Raw genomic sequence first — 20,158 nt, 5'->3', positions numbered from 1 at the left:
TATTAATGAGTTATTAGTGTTCTATTAATGCTTTATTAGTGATCTATTAATGAGTTATTAGTGTTCTATTAATGCTTTATTAGTGATCTATTAATGAGTTATTAGTGATCTATTAGTTATTAGTGATCTATTAATGAGTTATTAGTGATCTATTAATGAGTTATTAGTGTTCTATTAATGCTTTATTAGTGATCTATTAATGAGTTATTAGTGTTCTATTAATGCTTTATTAGTGATCTATTAATGAGTTATTAGTGATCTATTAATGCTTTATTAGTGATCTATTAATGAGTTATTAGTGTTCTATTAATGCTTTATTAGTGATCTATTAATGAGTTATTAGTGTTCTATTAATGCTTTATTAGTGATCTATTAATGAGTTATTAGTGTTCTATTAATGCTTTATTAGTGATCTATTAATGAGTTATTAGTGATCTATTAATGCTTTATTAGTGATCTATTAATGAGTTATTAGTGTTCTATTAATGCTTTATTAGTGATCTATTAATTAGTTATTAGTGTTCTATTAATGCTTTATTAGTGATCTATTAATGAGTTATTAGTGATCTATTAATGAGTTATTAGTGTTCTACTAAAGCTTTATTAGTGATCTATTAATGCTTTATTAGTGATCTATTAATGCTTTATTAGTGATCTATTAGTTATTAGTGATCTATTAATGAGTTATTAGTGATCTATTAATGAGTTATTAGTGATCTATTAATGAGTTATTAGTGATCTATTAATGAGTTATTAGTGTTCTACTAAAGCTTTATTAGTGATCTATTAATGCTTTATTAGTGATCTATTAATGCTTTATTAGTGATCTATTAATGAGTTATTAGTGATCTATTAATGAGTTATTAGTGATCTATTAATGAGTTATTAGTGATCTATTAATGAGTTATTAGTGATCTATTAATGAGTTATTAGTGATCTATTAAGTTATTAGTGATCTATTAATGAGTTATTAGTGTTCTACTAAAGCTTTATTAGTGATCTATTAATGCTTTATTAGTGATCTATTAATGCTTTATTAGTGATGTATTAATGAGTTATTAGTGATCTATTAGAGTTATTAATGATCTATTAGAGTTATTAGTGATCTATTAAGTTATTAGTGATCTATTAATGTGTTATTAGTGATCTATTAATGAGTTATTAGTTATCTATTAGAGTTATTAGTTATCTATTAGAGTTATTAGTGATCTATAAATGCTAAAATGGGTGCAACCCAGCTGGTTCTGATCCGATTCTTCAGATCTTCTGGTCCAACATAAGCTGAACTTGTGACCGTTTCCTGTTTATCATAAAAATGATTTTCATGTTGCTGTTTGTCTAATAAAACTCTGTCATAGTCGCTGCTGAATGGTTTTTATTTCATCTCTGGCCTTCGGGTCGCGAGATTCAATATATTCAGTAACGGGTTTTATTCATGATGCCTTTATAAATAAATATATCCACCTCCATGAAGAAACGATGATTAAAATGAGAGCAGCACTGAAAGTCCGTCTGAAACCAACCAGAGAAGGACGTCTAAAGATTAAAATAATAATATACTGTTCAGGGTTATAACTTGTGTATTTAGCAGAAACAAATATACTCCAATGTGCAACTGAGTGTTTTTTTAATTGTTTATTTATGAACCTTTATATAACCAGGTAGAAACCGCTGAGACCAAAGTCTTTGTTACCACGGTTACCAGGGTGAAAGGTCATGGAAAAGATAGGCTGTTTACAAAGCCACTTTGGCGAATGTGATCAATAAAACCTCTAACTCCCTCTGCTGGCCGACTGAAGACATTGCAGCACAAACATGCCCTTACTGTGCGCGTGTTTGTGTTTGTGCGCGTTTGTTTGGAACATCTAGAAATGAATGGAAGTCAATGGAAAGTCCCCACAAAGATAGTCACACAAACGTGTGTGTGAGTCTTGCTGCAAGTTTAAAGCCAATGACCTTTGAACCCTGCCGGTACTCTCCTGTATTTACTCGTAAATAGTGGCTGGAGGAGCAAAACTTTGACCTTTGCCCTATAATGAACTTCCTGTTTGATAAAACCAGGGAGAGAGAGAGAGAGAGAGAGAGAGAGAGAGAGAGGGAACAAACCGGGTCAGAACCAAACAAGAACAGGCCAGAAAAGAAGAAGAAGAAGAAGAAAGGAGGAAGAGGAACCCAACTGCAGCAACTGCAGCAACAGCAGCAACTGCAGCAACTGCAGCAACTGCAGCAACAGCAGCAACTGCAGCAACTGCAGCATGGCGCAGCACCACGACAGACACATTCAGCTGAATGACGGCAACCGCATGCCGCTGCTGGGGCTGGGGACATGGAAGGTACACACACTGACACACACACTGACACACACACTGACACACAGTGACACACTGACACACACACTGACACACACTGACACACACACTGATACACACTGATACACAGTGACACACTGACACACACACTGACACACACACTGACACACAGTGACACACTGACACACACACTGACACACACTGACACACACACTGATACACACTGATACACAGTGACACACTGACACACACACTGACACACACTGACACACACACTGATACACACTGATACACACACTGACACACACACTGACACACACACTGACACACAGTGACACACTGACACACACACTGACACACACTGACACACACACTGATACACACTGATACACAGTGACACACTGACACACACACTGACACACACTGACACACACACTGATACACACTGATACACACACTGACACACACACTGACACACAGTGACACACTGACACACACACTGACACACACTGACACACACACTGATACACACTGATACACACACTGACACACACTGACACACACACTGATACACACTGATACACACACTGACACACACTGACACACACTGACACACACACTGATACACACTGATACACACACTGATACACACTGATACACACACTGACACACACTCGTGTCTCCTGGTTCTGGTTCTGTATCAGAACCAAACGCAGAGAAACAGCTTTCAGCTTCTATGCAGCACAGATCTGGATCTTTATCTGTAAAGGCAGACAGAAGCTGATCAGTTGAAGCTGATCGATAATCAGACACGATGACGGTTTCCAGCTTCTGTGATGTCATGAAGGAAACACGTTCAAGTGTCTTCCTGCAGGAAGCAGCAGGAAGTGGCGGCGGCGCCACGATCACCCTCAGCTTCTTTGCCATCAGTCCAGGTGTCTGAAGGAAGCGGCCATGTTTAATCTGCCCTGTCAGACTATCGCAGTGACATCATGGCGACCTGCAGCCATGATGTCACTGAGCCAGACTGACACCTTCGCTCGCCTCAGGCCTCCCAGCAGGCGCCCGTCCAGCCCGCCGTGGAGGCCGCCATCGCTGCCGGTTACCGCCATATCGACACCGCCTTCAGCTACGGGAACGAAGTGGAGATCGGCAAAGCGCTGCGTTCCAAGATGGAGCAGGGTGTCATCCGGCGGGAGGATGTGTTCATCGTCAGTAAGGTGAGAGCCGCCATCGCCGCCGCCATCGCCGCCGCCATTAAACCACCTGCGTGAAGCTGACACCCCACCCACGTCAAAAAATCCAGCAAATAGTCTGAATGGTTAGTGCTCCGTTTGTGCAGGTTTGTGCCGTTAAAATTTTCGTTTGTGCAGTTTTGGTTTCTGAGATATTAAACATTATTTTTTAGGTCATCTAGAGTTCACCATCCCCCCATATCGCTCCAAAACAAACCAAAGTGGGCTAGTTCGTTAGTGCTCCGTTTGTGCAGGTTTGTGCAGTTAAAATTTTCGTTTGTGCAGTTTTGGTTTCTGAGATATTAAAAGTTATAATTTTGGCCGATGACGTCACCGTCACCCTATCATGTTCCAAATCAAACCTAAGTGTGGGCTACTTCTTGTAATTCTTCAGATTCTCAGCTGTTGTACAATGTGTACATTTTGTTTTGAACTTCAATAAAGACTTAGAACAAGAAAAAATGTGTCTCATTTCAAGAAATGTTTTAAGATAGCAATGTTTTTTCACGAACGTAGCTTCTCTCCACAATAATTGAATCCTGCTAATAAAGGACATGCAGCCTGACCCTAACGTAATGTGTATAACCTGTTCAACTGTGCTTTGATTTCGGAGGTGGTCTGAAGAATTATATTCACATTGTTGATGTACTGTCTGCTGATTATGCAGCAAACGTGTAAAAAAATTACATGAGCCTATAAAGGCCAATTTGCTAGTTGAGCATTAATTTACTTACCTTGTTCAAAAATCAAAATCGGGGTTGAAAAAATTCCAAAAATGACTTATTCAAAACGATTTGAGACCGCTAGAATATTAACGAGAGGTTGAAATTACACTTGCTCTGCAAAACAAGATCGGGGGGGGAGGAGCCTCACTACAGTGTGGGTGGAGCCAATCCCAGTTGTGTGAGAACTATGTCAAAGTTCGCAAAACATGTGGAGCTTTTCAAAATCCTTGAAGCCCATACACATTTAATGTAAGAAATTGGATCGTTGCATTGAAAATATATTTACTAAATATTAAGTACATTACTTGGATGAACTTTGAAATAATGACACATTTCCGTTTTACTCGGCAAAAACTTGCTCAACCAACTAGCAAATTGGCCTTTATAGGCTCATGTAATTTTTTTACACGTTTGCTGCATAATCAGCAGACAGTACATCAACAATGTGAATATAATTCTTCAGACCACCTCCGAAATCAAAGCACAGTTGAACAGGTTATACACATTACGTTAGGGTCAGGCTGCATGTCCTTTATTAGCAGGATTCAATTATTGTGGAGAGAAGTGAAAAAACATTGCTATCTTAAAACATTTCTTGAAATGAGACACATTTTTTCTTGTTCTAAGTCTTTATTGAAGTTCAAAACAAAATGTACACATTGTACAACAGCTGAGAATCTGAAGAATTACAAGAAGTAGCCCACACTTAGGTTTGATTTGGAACATGATAGGGTGACGGTGACGTCATCGGCCAAAATTATAACTTTTAATATCTCAGAAACCAAAACTGCACAAACGAAAATTTTAACGGCACAAACCTGCACAAACGGAGCACTAACCATTCAGACTATTTGCTGGATTTTTTGACGTGGGTGGGGTGTCAGCTTCACGCAGGTCATTAAACCTCCTCTGCTCTGTCCTCTAGCTGTGGTGCACGCACTTTGACCCCGAGGACATCCCCGTCTGCCTCAACCGCTCTCTGCAGGACCTGCAGCTGGACTACCTGGACCTGTACCTCATCCACTTCCCCGTCGGCTTCAAGGTCAGATCAGGAGCCAGAGGTCAGGTCAGAGGTCAGAGCGCTCTTACAGGCCGCTCAGGTTCTGGCTGGAAGGTTAGCGCTTCCAGCAGCAGCGTTATCGTCCGTTACCATGGTAACTGCATCCCCACAGCTAACACAGAGAGATCAACGTGAGCATGTTAGCTTCCTCACAGGCAGACTGGCAGCTCTGGAGGAGCTGCAGAGCTTCACAGCTCAGGACCAGCAGCTGCTTTGTTGAAAATGTTTCCTGGTTTTGCAGAAATCGGGAGACGATCTGTTTCCACGGAAGGACGGGAAGATCGTGACGTCGGACACGGACTATGTGGACGTGTGGCGGGTGAGACCTGGCGGCCATGTTTATTAAACTCTTACTGAACATCGACTTATTGATCCCGTCTCCCTCCCGTCTGTCTCCTGTCCCTCCCGTCTCTCCCCCGTCCGTCCTGTCTCCCTCCCGTCTCTCCCGTCCCTCCCGTCTGTCCCCCGTCCCTCCCCCTCTCCCCTGTCTCTCCTCCGTCCCTCCCGTCCCTCCTGTCTCTCCCCTGTCCCTCCCGTCTGTCCCCCGTCCCTCCAGGGTCTGGAGGCGCTGCAGGCCTCCGGCAGGGTGAGGAGCATCGGCGTGTCCAACTTCAGCGTCTTGCAGCTGGAGCGCCTCCTGGCCCTCTGCAGGGCTCCTCCTGCTGTCAACCAGGTGCTCCAGCCCATGTCTCAGATTTCATCTTTTCCTTCTGCTGTATTTTCCAGCCAAGGGCTGAAACCTGAAACTAACCGGTGCACCTCGGACCCGGTTCTGATCCGGTGTCTCTGGCAGGTGGAGCTCCATCCCTACATGGTCCAGAAGGATCTGGTCGAGTTCTGCAGGTCCAGAAACATCGCGCTGACGGCCTACAGCCCCTTCGGCTCCCCTGGAAGACCATCAGAGCTGTAAGAGCCGGTTTGTTGGATCTCCTCTGATCTGAACCTGGGGAACGGCGGCCATCTTTATCTGTTCAGTTTTATTTATAAAAAAATTTCCATTCTCAATATTTAGCACATCAAGTCACAAACATAATTTCCAGTAAAACTAAACATGCAAACTAGGATGTATTGAACCTACGGGACGCGATTTGTTCTCTTCAAATGAATAACGTTAAATAAAAGGTTTATATCGCAGCTCCAGTGATTGTTTCACTCACGGTGTTGCGATATTGTGCCCAACTGCATTCTGGGTAACACGACTAACCGACACATTAAATCATGCCTGGCTGCAACTGCATCCATGGCAACTCCTCTTCTTCTTCTTCTTCTTCTCTTCTGTGTTTGTAGCTTTTGGCGCAGCTCCTGCTACTGGTAGCTTCACCGCATCAGTTCAGCGTTACACCCTGTGATTCACTTCTCTCTGATTTTCTAATATTTTATGTTTTATTGAGGGTTTTCTACATGTTTTGTCAGTTCTGTGATCATGTCAAAGCAGCAACTTGTATTAAAAAGTGTTTCATGTCCGTCTGGATGCTGCCGCTTCCAGCAGAAAATCTCTCTTATAAATGACTAAAATCCCGATGGGTTAGGGTTACACTCACTGTGTCCCTCTGAGAAATGAACCCAGTTAAATAAAGAAATCCCTCCATGGCTGATTCCTCGGTAGAGATCGTGATCTGGTATGAATCGGTAGCACTTTTGAATTTTAATCATCAGAATAACAAGCTACAAGGTTTACGTCGGTCTGCTTTTCTCCATCGATACGCGCTTATGGGGTAAAACAAAAGACGATGCGCACTTTGTGCAAAACTCTGAAACGGGAGAACCGGGACATTGAACGGAGCGACGGATTAATCTATAATCAATAGGTCTATATACAGATATAATCCATGTTTCTGTCTCATATTTGAATGGCATTAAAAGCTTAAAGATCTCTGTCCAGAACATGTGTGCCCCCTGCTGGTGTGGCGGTGCTAGTGCAACAGGGCCCCCAACTGTTCATCTGGAGTACAGCAGTTATTTATCTCAGCTACTGAGCAAAAGCGGGAAAACAAGAGAACGTTCTTTAGGAGCTGAGGAGACCGAGTTCATCCTGGGGTCGCCTTCGTCTCCATGCCGACCAGCGGTTAGAGAGGAAGCCACAGAGGTCAGCTGGTGTGGATGATCAGCCCTCACAGAGCCGGCCTTAGAGATAAGCGAGCTGAGCCACAGCCCCCTGGCCAGCAGGGGGCCCCGCAGAAAATGTTGGTTAATTTGATGTTTTCAGGATCAATAAATTAAATTAACATTAAAGGAAATGTAAAGATTATTCTCTACAGTCTGGACAGCAGAACCAGAATCTGGGCCCAGAGTGAATCTGTTTTTCTCAAGATTTTAAAGGTTAAAATGTTTCTCCAGGTTTAGTGCTGAGGCTCCAAGCTCCTTTTATTTCTCTGCTCTGCTGCAGGAAGAGAGGCGAGACCGACCCCCACCTGCTGCTGCAGGACCCAGTGGTTGCTGACATCGCAGGGAAGCACCGCCGCAGCCCAGCACAGGTCAGCAGGGGGTGTGTGTGTGTGTGTGTGTGGGCTGTAGGGTGTGTGTGTGGGCGGCAGGGTGTGTGTGTGTGTGTGGGCTGTAGGGTGTGTGTGTGGGCGGCAGGGTGTGTGTGTGTGTGTGGGCGGCAGGGTGTGTGTGTGGGCGGCAGGGTGTGTGTGTGTGTGTGTGTGGGCGGCAGGGTGTGTGTGTGTGTGTGTGCTGTAGGGTGTGTGTGTGTGTGCTGCAGGGTGTGTGTGTGTGTGTGGGCTGTAGGGTGTGTGTGTGGGCGGCAGGGTGTGTGTGTGTGCTGCAGGGTGTGTGTGTGTGTGTGGGCGGCAGGGTGTGTGTGTGTGTGTGGGCGGCAGGGTGTGTGTGTGTGTGCTGCAGGGTGTGTGTGTGTGTGGGCGGCAGGGTGTGTGTGCTGCAGGGTGTGTGTGTGGGCGGCAGGGTGTGTGTGTGGGCTGTAGGGTGTGTGTGTGGGCTGTAGGGTGTGTGTGTGGGCTGTAGGGTGTGTGTGTGGGCGGCAGGGTGTGTGTGCTGCAGGGTGTGTGTGTGGGCTGTAGGGTGTGTGTGTGGGCTGTAGGGTGTGTGTGTGGGCTGTAGGGTGTGTGTGTGGGCGGCAGGGTGTGTGTGTGGGCGGCAGGGTGTGTGTGTGGGCTGTAGGGTGTGTGTGTGGGCTGTAGGGTGTGTGTGTGGGCTGTAGGGTGTGTGTGTGGGCGGCAGGGTGTGTGTGTGTGTGTGTGTGGGCTGTAGGGTGTGTGTGTGTGTGCTGTAGGGTGTGTGTGTGTGTGTGTGGGCTGTAGGGTGTGTGTGTGTGTGTGTGGGCGGCAGGGTGTGTGTGCTGTAGGGTGTGTGTGTGGGCTGTAGGGTGTGTGTGCTGTAAGGTGTGTGTCAGGGGTGTACAATAATCTCACGATACGATACGATATGCGATATTCTGGTCACGACACGATGTGTATCACATTTGTCAAGCGATACAATTCGATACGATTCTGTGCATTTTGACGATTTTCTGAAAGATTTTAGAAGGACAGAGTGATTTTAGTGACATTTTGTTCCATAGACTTGAATTGAACTGAAACCTGATTAAAAGCACCAACTACACAATACCTGACTCTGATTGGACAGTCTGACAGTCTGCAGCTGGACAAAATGAATCCAAGATGCAGTGAGAGAATTAGTTTCTGTCATTTAATTCATGTGGATCTGACATAAAACTCATACTGGTAATCCAGGAGCAGAGTGGGGAGATTATCAGCTCTAGACTCTCAATATGCTAATGAATGATTACACTCATGTTTTTTCTTTTGGACACTGTGGAGTCCTAACCCGAACCCATTTTGGAGTAAAAATGCAGCCACATTGCTGTCTTTTGGACTATGGGGGAAAAGGCTTTTCTACCTCGGCTCCCGGAGTTAGCCGTGGCTGTAAGCTGTTTACTACTAGCTGCTAAAGTCGTGGCTCCGCATCACCCCGTAGTGATCGACTCCCTGCAGCTGCAGCGCCGCTATTCCCCTGCTTGGATCTGAGTAGCTGCCTCAGACTGCCAGGATCTCATCGTTCTCTCAGTCTCTGATACTCTCTGTCTGTTGCTAATGAGAATGATCGATCAGCCATAGTTACCATGGAGATCCTCCCTGCGGTTTCCGGCTGCGGGTTTTTCCTGCTGAAAACACAGCGCCGCTGCTGCTGGATGTTATCAACCCTGTTCATTCTGCAGGTCCTTTATATACAGAGCAGAAACCGCTAAGATAAAAGCTAATTATGAAGTGAATGATACCAGATCTCACTGCTTTTGCAGCTGCTCCGTTAGCGCCGCTTCTCTTTCACGGTTATTTGCGCAACTTTACTTCGTTTCTCAGCAGCAAAATGCAGCCCGTCGTTATTTATTGAAGATTTTACGTGTCCAAAAACACAGGAATCTAATGTTTCGTTTCATAGTTTGTGTAATGTCTTAAAGAGGTTCGGTCCATTTTCTTATCTCTTTATTATAGTGCTAACCGAAGTACCCACAGTGAGCTCACCATACAGGACTGTACCAACTCAGGTAAACCGTGGGGGGTAAATACACCACAGTTTGGAAACTCATTTCCTCTCACATAACCGGAAAAACCGGGGAACGGCGGCGCTTTGACATTTCTCTGACATTAGGAAAAATATGGTTTACCAATTTTAGCATAACTCCGGTTATATTTGGCCTTAAAGCTCAAGTTGAAGGTGAGACTGAGGGAGGCGGAGTCTCGCTGCTGCGCCGTAACAAACTAGACGTTAAAGAGTTAGGAGGCTTTGGACCCTGATGGCTTAACGGATCGATACTCGGATAAAAAATCGATACTTTCTGAGGGTGGAAAATATCGATATATATCGTAGAATCGATATAATTATATAACCCTAGTGTGTGTGTGCTGCAGAGTGTGTGTGTTGCGGAGTGTGTGTGCTGCAGGGTGTCTGTGTTGCAGGGTGTGTGTTGCAGGGTGTGTGTGCTGCAGAGTGTGTGTGTTGCAGGGTGTGTGTTGCAGAGTGTGTGTGTTGCAGAGTGTGTGTGCTGCAGGGTGTGTGTGTTGCAGGGTGTGTGTGCTGCAGAGTGTGTGTGCTGCAGGGTGTGTGTGTTGCAGAGTGTGTGTGCTGCAGGGTGTGTGTGTTGCAGGGTGTGTGTGCTGCAGAGTGTGTGTGCTGCAGGGTGTGTGTGCTGCAGGGTGTGTGTGTTGCAGGGTGTGTGTTGCAGAGTGTGTGTGTTGCAGAGTGTGTGTGCTGCAGGTGTGCGTCCTGCAGAGTGTGTGTGCTGCAGGGTGTGTGTGTTGCAGGGTGTGTGTGCTCCAGGGTGTGTGTTGCAGAGTGTGTGTGCTGCAGGGTGTGTGTGCTGCAGGGTGTGTGTGCTCCAGGGTGTGTGTTGCAGAGTGTGTGTGTTGCAGAGTGTGTGTGCTGCAGGTGTGCGTCCTGCAGAGTGTGTGTGCTGCAGGGTGTGTGTGCTGCAGAGTGTGTGTGTTGCGGAGTGTGTGTGCTGCAGGGTGTCTGTGTTGCAGGGTGTGTGTTGCAGGGTGTGTGTGCTGCAGAGTGTGTGTGTTGCAGGGTGTGTGTTGCAGAGTGTGTGTGTTGCAGAGTGTGTGTGCTGCAGGGTGTGTGTGTTGCAGGGTGTGTGTTGCAGAGTGTGTGTGTTGCAGAGTGTGTGTGCTGCAGGGTGTGTGTGTTGCAGGGTGTGTGTGCTGCAGAGTGTGTGTGCTGCAGGGTGTGTGTGCTGCAGGGTGTGTGTGTTGCAGAGTGTGTGTGCTGCAGGGTGTGTGTGTTGCAGGGTGTGTGTGCTGCAGAGTGTGTGTGCTGCAGGGTGTGTGTGCTGCAGGGTGTGTGTGTTGCAGGGTGTGTGTTGCAGAGTGTGTGTGTTGCAGAGTGTGTGTGCTGCAGGTGTGCGTCCTGCAGAGTGTGTGTGCTGCAGGGTGTGTGTGTTGCAGGGTGTGTGTGCTGCAGGGTGTGTGTGCTGCAGGGTGTGTGTGCTGCAGGGTGTGTGTGCTGCAGGGTGTGTGTGCTGCAGGTGTGTGTGCTGACCAGAGTCGTGTCCTTGCAGGTTCTGCTGAGGTTTCATGTGCAGCAGGGAATCCCAGTCATTCCTAAAAGTGACAAACCTCATCACATCCTGGAGAACACCAAGGTAGAACCCAACAGAACCGGTCCAGAACCGTTTCCTCAGATCCTCCCAGAGAGCTCCGCCTCGGCCCAAAGCTTCCTGCCAGGTTTTCTTCCAGCCACCGAGAGCGACTGGAAGAAAAGCTGGACCCCGTTGCCAAGGCCGACCCCGTCGCTATGCAGGCCGACCCCGTTGCCAAGGCCGACCCCGTCGCCAAGGCCGACCCCGTTGCCAAGGCCGACCCCGTCGCTATGCAAGCCGACCCCGTCGCTATGCAGGCCGACCCCGTCGCTATGCAGGCCGACCCCGTCGCCATGCAGGCCGACCCCGTTGCCAAGGCCGACCCCGTCGCCATGCAGGCCGACCCCGTTGCCAAGGCCGACCCCGTCGCCAAGGCCGACCCCGTCGCCATGCAGGCCGACCTTTGGTAGATTTTCCCCGACTCGGCGAGGCTCTCTGGTTCCTCTGGGGAAACTGACCCGGTTCTGCCAGAACTCCTTGAGGTTCTGACCCAGCCTGAACCTCGCAGGTCTTCGACTTCGACCTCGGCGAAGACGACATGGACGCCCTGAGAGGCCTGGACCGCGGCTGGAAGGCCTGCGTTCTGGATGAGTGAGTCAGAACCAGAACCGGACCCGGTCGCTCGGGTCCACATGCTGACTGTGGTTGTGTTCCTCAGAATCAAGTCCCACCCCTACTACCCGTTCGAGTGACGGAGGGGGCGGAGCCACCCGGACCGCACGATGAAGAACCACGTGACCCGATCTGAAACGAAAACCCGGTTCTGGTGGTTCTGATGCTTTTATTACAGTACTGAGAACATAAACACCTCTGGAGAGTAACAGTTTAGTCTGGCTGGTTCTGGTGGTTCTGATTAACTGCCAGATCCGACTCGTTCGATTTTTATACTTTTTGATTCTTCTTGAGTTTCTGCTTAGAGCAAAAACACAAAGTCTGTTCTGACCTCCGACCCAGAACCTCCGACCCAGAACCACCGACCCAGAACCTCCGACCCAGAACCACCGACCCAGAACCTCCGACCCAGAACCTCCACCCAGAACCTCCGACCCAGAACCTCTGACCCAGAACCTTCGACCCAGAACCCCGACCCAGAACCTCCGACCCAGAACCACCGACCCAGAACCTCCGACCCAGAACCTCCGACCCAGAACCTCCGACCCAGAACCACCGACCCAGAACCTCCGACCCAGAACCTCCGACCCAGAACCACCGACCCAGAACCACCGACCCAGAACCAGAAGGCTTCAAAACCTCCCTGGTTCTGTCTGGACCTCCCGACCCGCTTCCTCCCGTGGTTCTGGACCGCTCCAGAACAGAATCTCCTGGAAACATTTTAAAAAGTCAACATCTGATCAGATTGTTTTTTCCTTTGATCATAAATAAATCTGAAGAAGCTGGCTTCCTGTTTCTGCTCCTTCACAATAAAAGTCTTGAATGCATCTCTGCAAGGATCAGTGAAGGTAAAATGGCGGCTGGGTGGACCGACCCGACCCGACCCAGTAGATGTGCAGTAGACGAACTGGGCCTGGTTCTAAATTGAGATTAAAATGTGCATAAGTTTTAGAGCAGAACTCGTGGTTCTGACCCGACAGCAGCAGAATCGGCGCCACTAAGGCGGCGACTCGCTCCCGCCTCTTCGGCCCAGTTTCTTCTTCTCTGGTTCCGGACGTGGCGGTTCCGCCCTGACAATGCATACGCAGGCGGCGGCGCCGGCGGTGCGCATGGGCAAGTCGGGTCCTCGGGACCAGAACCCAGCATCCGGGTCAAACACCTGCGTGACCCGGGAGAAGGCGGCGCTCTCCCAGCTGTAGCCGCCCAGCACGTAGATCCTGCCGGCCCAGACCGCCAGGCCCGCCTCGCTGCCGGGCCGCAGTAGCGGCGCCGCCCGGGTCCACTGATCCGACCGTGGGTCAAAGAACTCGGCGTCCAGGATGTCGAAGCGCTCGGCGGTGTCGGCGTGGTCGTCACTGCCCCCGATGGCGTAGATGAGGTGGCGCAGGGACGCCATGCGGTGCCAGCCGCGGGCCACGGACATGGGCGGGCGGTTCCGCCACACCTCGCCGGGCCGGGCCAGGTCTAGGCTCAGCACGTCCCGCCGGTACGGCCCGATCTGGAAGTCGTGACCCCCAGAGATGTAGACCGCCCCCTGGTGGACGGCGCCGGCGTGGCCATAGGTGGGCCTGGAAGACGAGCAGAACCTCAGAGTCCGTCATGCGCAGAACAGACCAGACATTTTTTGGCACACGGTTCTTCTGCATCCTGGATTTTTACTGTTCCATTTTTATGCTGTTCAGCTTGTTCTGTTAATGCTGGCTATATTTCCTGGTATTCATAAACTTTATACTTTTTCTAATATTCAGCTTTTTAGGAATTTTTCAGCCTCATTGAAATGAATGGACTAAGATTCTGGGCCCGGATCGCCGATAGAATTGGCTTCAGAGGGAGGAAACGAGGCAGCAGCCATTTTGAGGTTAGGCAGTTAAACAGCTTTTTAACACCTGGGGAAAAGTGATTAGGTTTAAAAAACTGTTTCATGTAACTTTGCATACATCCAGTAGATTGTTACTTGCTAATGTGCTATGGTTAGATGGTGTAGTAAAATTAGCATCGTCAACTATCATGCTAGCAAAAACTAATATAATTATGATACCCTTTAAGCTAATTTGATTTTAACTAGTTTCAGCTTTTACGTGGATTTTTTTCACTCTGCATGGAGTATGTTACTGCAGGTCAACATGCTAGTGCTAGCCCAGATGTGACCATTAGTATTTTAGCTAGTTTTAGCTTATTAGCTTATTTTACCTTATAAGTTGTTGTGATCTTCAAATTCAGATTTGTAAGCACTGTTCTGCACCAACTGGTATATGGAGGACCAAAACTGACATAATAAAAAATAAAAGCATAAATATATATGTATGCTTTTATTTTTGGCCCTCCATATTGGTAATAACTGTTTCATGGATTTTCACCAAAAAGCATACAGCGTCACACTGTATTTTTCGCAGGAAATGCACATTTTTGAGTTCAATGATCTTGTAGAAATTATGATAAAGGCTCAGATCAGATGATTATTTCACTATAATTACATTCTGGCACTTTATTTTTTTAAATGTGCAACCTTTTGGATTTAGATAATGTGGTCAGAAGATGCAAACAAGTAGCCACGCAAAAGCTATTTTTATTATATTTTAATAAAAAATAAATAAAATTCACATCACAAGTTTATATTAAGTTTTGGTGTTTAACACCGTCTGTGCTAAAGTGCAGCGGTCAGAAAGCTGAGCAGCTTCACCGTTTCTCTCATCTTTACTGTTGTCTGTTCTTCAGAGCGGCTAACCGCTAGCAGCGCTGCTAATACATTCTGCTGCTAAGCTAAGCGCATGCGCTGCTCCTTGTTAAATTCCAATTGCTCCTCCTGCTGAGCAGCTCTGGTAGCGGCATGTAAATACATAGACATGAATACTAGACGCCTCATGGAGCGCCGAGTCCTAATTACGTCACCGCCATCTTGTTTGTGGCAGCAGAGGATCGGAGCTCCTTCAGTCCTTTGTGTTTCAACCGTTTTACGGAACAAACTGGATTCATTCTCATTACCTTCCCAGGTAAGAATGAAAGATCAGAATCACTTTGCAGCCAGATTTTCGCTTCTAAACAACCGGAAAATATTTTCTATGTAGCTAAATTGGCCCGAAATAACCGCTGATTGTTAGCATAGCAGCTAATATAACCGCTGATTGTTAGCATAGCAGCTAATATAACCGCTGACTGTTAGCATAGCAGCTAATATAACCGCTGGTTGTTAGCGTAGCAGCTAATATAACCGCTGATTGTTAGCGTAGCAGCTAATATAACCGCTGACTGTTAGCATAGCAGCTAATATAACCGCTGGTTGTTAGCATAGCAGCTAACGTTTCATCCTGTTTTCTAATGAGAGCTGATGAGAAACGGCTGTTAGAGGAGAAGTGAATTAAAAACCAGAGGATTTAGTGAGTAAAGGTCAGTCAGGATCAGAGCTGGAGCTGCTGGTCTTCAGTCTGTTTCCAGCTCAGCTTCTCCATGTCGGTGTTTAGCTATAAAGATGCTACGAGTCAGAGCCCAACATGCTGAAAATGGCTTTTTATGAATGTGAAGGAAACATTTATGTATTTTCTATTTCACTTTTGGATAATTTCTCTTTTATTCTTGGCTTTAGCCTGTGAACCAGGACGTCTCAGAAGTCACTGAGTTCTCCCAGTGTGACCAGCAGACTGAAGCCTGTGACCAGTGTTCCCAGTATAATGAATACATGTTTTATTCTTTCACTTTTTGTTGTAAATATCTCAGTCTGAGGTATTAGTGTATTAATGTAGCTTTTGTAATGAAATAAACATAATTTACTGTTAGAATTATTTTCTCTCTCTGCTGTCAATAGTTGACAAACTGTAATAAATATTTAATCTCTGGAAAAAAGTAAGAAAAATATGTAGTTTAATGTTTGACAATGACTGATTTATAAATCAAGTCATTTCTCAATAACGTATAAAAATAAATGCAGGAAAATTATTAGTTTCTTGTCTTGAAATGTTAAATGTACGTTAAATTATGGACTCATGTAAATATATTCTTTAATAAAACTGTAAAAGTGTCTGTTCATCAGTTTCAATATAAAATGATCAGAATAATTTATATCCAATAAAACATTGAGCTCTTTATTCAGAAATGCCCCAAAACTATTAAATAATCACATCAAAAGTTAGAAACTGTCTTTAGTCATTTCTCTGATTGCCAAATATATTAATGTGTGAGAAAATGTGTCAATGGCAGAAATTAACTTAAAATACTTTATAGAACGGCACTTTATAAAGTTCGGTCCATTTACCTGCATTAGCTACTGGCAGAGATGCCACATTCAATATGGCCGACGCTGTTACGTATCGCAGCAACGGGCCGGCCCGCTCCATGACCTTTGACCCGCGCCATGACCTTTGACCCGCCCCATGAGGCGTCTGCGTATTAATGTAAATACGGCAGATTGCAGTGACGTAAACCACAAACCAATCAGTGGATGCGGCCAGCAGCCAATCAAATCGTTTCGGCGCTCTGATCTGCTGAACCGGGATCGGACCGGTTAGAGGCGGGCTAGTGGAAAGGTGATCTAAACTGGGGTCCCTTCCCACTGGTGGGTCCCTACCTGGGCAGCGGCGGCCCACAGGCCCAGCGGTCCTCGGCAGGGCGGTAGACCTCGACGGAGGCCAGCGCCCCGCTGGCGTTCCTGCCCCCCACGGCGATCAGTGACTCGCCAACGGCTGCCAGGTAGAAGTCGACCCGTCGCTGTTTCATCGGCGCCCCCTAGGAGACAGGCGGGTCAGCGCAGGAAGCTCTGAGCGGGAAAGAGGCGGGACTTCCTCTGACCTCGGTCCACTGTTGGAGGCGCGGGTCGTAGCGGTGCAGCCGGTTGCAGGCGGCGTCTCCGCCGTTGTCCCCGGAGGCGCTGCCGCCCGCGGCGTAGATGAAACCAGCGAGAACCGCCAGGCAGTGGTGGCTGCGCGGCGCAGGCAGCTGCGCCTGCAGCTCCCAGCGGCCCGACTCGCCGTCCAGGCGCCACATGCTGCCGCTCAGCTGCTGGCCGCGCTCGCCCACCTCAGAGAGACGCAGACCGGGCCGCTGTTAACCTTTGACCTCACGTTTCAGGTCGGTCTGGAAGGAAGCGGCAGTACCTCTCCACCAATCAGCATCAGCCGCTCAGCCCCGCCCCTCAGCGCGGTTCGGTCCGTCTGCAGCAGCGGCTGGGCGCTGGGCCGGGCCTGGTACCGCAGCGCCTCCTCCACCAGCTGCTGGCAGCCGGTTCCGTCGGGCAGCTGTTCCCGGATCGCCGGCAGAACCCGGCCCACCAGATCTCCAGCCGGCATCAGAGGGAACCGGATGTGGGCCAGCAGCTGCTTGGCGTGGGGAGTCCGGTCCGGGTTCTGGCCCAGCCACTGCAGAGCGGCCTGCAGAAGGTTCTGCTCGCTGTCATACTGGACCTGAGGCAGAACCAGAGGCTCCAGAACCGCCGCCGAGCTTTGGAACCTGAGGCCCAGGGTCTTACCTGGCTGCTGGACAGATAGGAGGTCAGCTTGTGCAGCGGAAGGTTCTGGAGGAAGTCTGGAGTGAGGCGGAGCCTGGAGAACCGGGCCAGAACCCAGCGATCGATGAAGCTGTCCAGCCGCTCCAGGCTGTAGAACCGGGCCACCTGCTGCAGGTCCAGGTAGTTCTCCTCGCTCACCTGCTGCTCCAGGTACTGGCAGCAGAAATCCACGGCTCGCCACAGCTGCAGAACCAGAACCAGAACATTCTGGTGGTGAGAAACAGCCGCTGGATCAAACCAGGACATTTCACTCCAGTGACGCCTAACAAAGTCTGAGCTTTGAATAGGCCACTGACTGGTCCCGGTTCTGGTCCCGGTCCTGGTTCTGGTCCCGGTTCTGGTCCCGGTCCCCGGGCAGCGTCTCACCTGCAGCAGGTGCGCGGCCTCCAGCACGTCGTGGACGTTTCCTCCGTCCAGCTGCAGCTGTCCGCTGTACAGGAAGTCCAGAACCGCCTCCAGTCCCACGGAGGACACGCCCACTAGCTGCACCTGGGACACGTCCACCAGTTCAGAACTGATTAATAAAGCTTTGACTAGGACACGTCTGTTTGGTGGACTCTGGACTCAGAGGTCCGATCAGAACCATCTGGTCCCATCAGAATCTGAATGGTTTTGTCCTACCTCCGGCTGGAGCTCCTCCCTCATCCCCAGGCTGAACATGGCCCGGAAGTAGGGGCTGCAGACGGCCAGCAGGGCCCGATGGGCCCGGAACCGCCGGCCCGCCGCCACCAGAACCACGTCACAGAACCGGGTCTGCTGGCGCTGATCGCTGAAGCCCCGCAGAACCTCCAGCGCCTGGTCCGGGAAGCGGAACGTCTGCAGGGAGGCAGAGGCCCGTTAGAACCTGGGGCTGCTGCGCTGGTTCTGGTGGAACCGGCTCAGACAGAACTGGGTCAGGAACCGGCCGTTGGCATGGCAACCAACACCACTCAGCTGCACTCGGTGGTGAAGAAGATGGAGTTATGATGAGCATGAAAACACCAGAGAACTACATTACCCAGAATGCAACAGTCAACGCCCCAGCATCTGCTGCAGCTGCTCTCACCTGCGATGGTTCGCTGACCCGGCAGAACCGACCCGGATGGTCTGGTCCGTCCATGACAATCACCTGGGAGACGGACAGAGACACTGAGAGACAGACGGAGACACTGAGAGACGGACGGAGACACTGAGAGACAGACGGAGACACAGACTGAGACACTGAGAGACGGGCTGAGACACTCAACAGAGAACAGGACAGAGTCCCTACCTGCGGCGGGGACACACCGGAAAGCGGGACATTTTCTCTTTGAGCCGAGCAGGAAACCCGCTGCTAGTTTTCGTGTCAGCTCATCTCTACTGTTAACTTCCGTTAAGGTCTTTCAAAATAAGGTTTCGTTTTCTTTCTCGTCACAAAGTCTGTTGCCATGGTGACGTCCATCTTTGACCCCCTTCAGTCTACGATGTGCACTACAGCCCCATCAAAACATAAAACTAAAATACATTTTAAAATAATTAAATTCAGACTAAAACGTCGCTGCTCACGTGACGACAGGACGAAAGAAATCTGAACTTTTCTCCTGTGTCTTTTATTTCTAAATCAAATATTTCAACCGGAAGTTTTGTCCTTTTTGTGAGCGTTCAAGACTAAAAATGTTAAGACCGAGGCGGACTTTGGCGAACTGCATTACCCACAATGCACTGCTGCTTGTGACGTTTTGAGTTAAAACGCGGATTTATTGCAACGTTTTGTTTGTTCGAGTCTTAATAGAAAGTCCAAGGAAAATATCATGACGAGGCACATTAGAAATAAAACGTTTGATTTGATAAACTAAAACACAAGAGTCACAAATTTCCAATCCTAAATAACATATTGGTGTAAAGATTGGACGTTTCAGCACTTTCTAAAATAAAATTATTTCACTTGGAGGTGATTTTTAGAAAGCAGTATTTGTGAATAAAACTTCACTCCTCATCCCCTGTATTATATTAAAACTTAAATATAGAGTAGATTTCTTGTGTAATATCCTCTTTTTGAAATCTTTCTAAAATCTTTAATTCTCAACTGAAAAAAATGTTTATATCTCAAAATGTCAGTCACAAAAAGCAGGAATGGATATTTATTTTGAATTTCTTTTACAGAAAGTCATTATAGGGAAAACATTACACATAATTATGAAATCATTAATATGTTAAGTTTTTGTGGGGCTGGAATATAAATCTGTTTATTTCTTATTATCTTCATGATTTTTAAACATGTTTTCTTCTCAGACTAGAGGAGAAAACTGATGTCGGATGAATTTCTGGTCATATTTTTGGTTCATAAAGTCACAACATTCATAGTTTCTTTTAAAAAGAACATTCTAGTTCCACTAGTCTTTATATTTTTCACAATGCAGCATCAGGCATTTCTTTTAAATGTTCATATATGCCTTATGTTTGTCCTTATTATTAGCTCCGCTTCATACCAAGCTGACGTTTAGCTGCATAAAACATGATTTTATGAGTAAAACTCGTGTCTCTATTAGTCAAATGGCAGATTGATCAATTGAATATTAGCACATTTTAATGTGTATTTTTTGCCATCTTGGAAATATGGCAAAGTTCACACAGCGAGCTGTCTGTGGCAAAAAAATAAAATAAAAAC

The 20,158-nt window shown here is 47.5% G+C and overlaps 2 protein-coding genes and 1 long non-coding RNA gene across 11 annotated transcripts; 2 read left to right on the top strand and 1 right to left on the bottom strand.

The window, feature by feature from the left end:
- Positions 1-2,050: 2,050 nt before the first annotated feature.
- LOC103466854 (aldo-keto reductase family 1 member B1) lies at positions 2,051-12,824 on the top strand. The gene is made up of 10 exons (XM_081608475.1): positions 2,051-2,333; positions 3,359-3,529; positions 5,195-5,311; positions 5,571-5,648; positions 5,886-6,002; positions 6,123-6,235; positions 7,716-7,803; positions 11,346-11,429; positions 11,935-12,017; positions 12,085-12,824. Exons 1-10 carry the CDS (start codon positions 2,256-2,258, stop codon positions 12,116-12,118), a joined length of 963 nt encoding a protein of 320 aa, XP_081464601.1. The 5' UTR covers positions 2,051-2,255; the 3' UTR covers positions 12,119-12,824.
- Positions 11,538-11,889, top strand: LOC145552062 (uncharacterized). 2 transcript variants are annotated; one of them, XR_014088019.1, is made up of 3 exons: positions 11,538-11,605; positions 11,642-11,725; positions 11,822-11,889. It is a non-coding gene; the product is annotated as an uncharacterized LOC145552062 (long non-coding RNA). The 2 variants fall into 2 exon arrangements; XR_014088018.1 differs by having other exon boundaries at positions 11,801-11,828.
- klhl36 (kelch-like family member 36) lies at positions 12,188-18,876 on the bottom strand. 8 transcript variants are annotated; one of them, XR_014088017.1, is made up of 10 exons: positions 18,782-18,876; positions 18,578-18,640; positions 18,154-18,348; positions 17,899-18,021; positions 17,494-17,715; positions 17,123-17,428; positions 16,818-17,045; positions 16,597-16,754; positions 12,454-13,606; positions 12,188-12,383 (listed from the first exon to the last, which is right to left on the bottom strand). XR_014088017.1 is itself a non-coding variant. In XM_008412704.3 (9 exons), exons 2-9 carry the CDS (start codon positions 18,629-18,631, stop codon positions 13,036-13,038), a joined length of 1,857 nt encoding a protein of 618 aa, XP_008410926.2. In that variant the 5' UTR covers positions 18,632-18,640; positions 18,782-18,876; the 3' UTR covers positions 12,188-13,035. The 8 variants fall into 8 exon arrangements, 3 of the variants coding, with proteins under 3 accessions (XP_008410926.2, XP_008410927.2, XP_081464596.1); XR_014088016.1 differs by having other exon boundaries at positions 12,481-13,606; XR_014088013.1 differs by having other exon boundaries at positions 12,188-12,480; positions 12,522-13,606.
- Between the last annotated feature and the right edge of the window lie 1,282 nt (positions 18,877-20,158).

This window comes from Poecilia reticulata, chromosome 6, assembly GCF_904066995.2.
Source record: "Poecilia reticulata chromosome 6, P_reticulata-male-v2, whole genome shotgun sequence".
In the NCBI taxonomy this organism is placed as follows: Eukaryota; Metazoa; Chordata; class Actinopteri; order Cyprinodontiformes; family Poeciliidae; genus Poecilia; species Poecilia reticulata.
The sequence above is the reverse complement of the archived record's forward strand: the minus strand, read 5'-3'. Positions and strand labels throughout refer to the sequence as shown.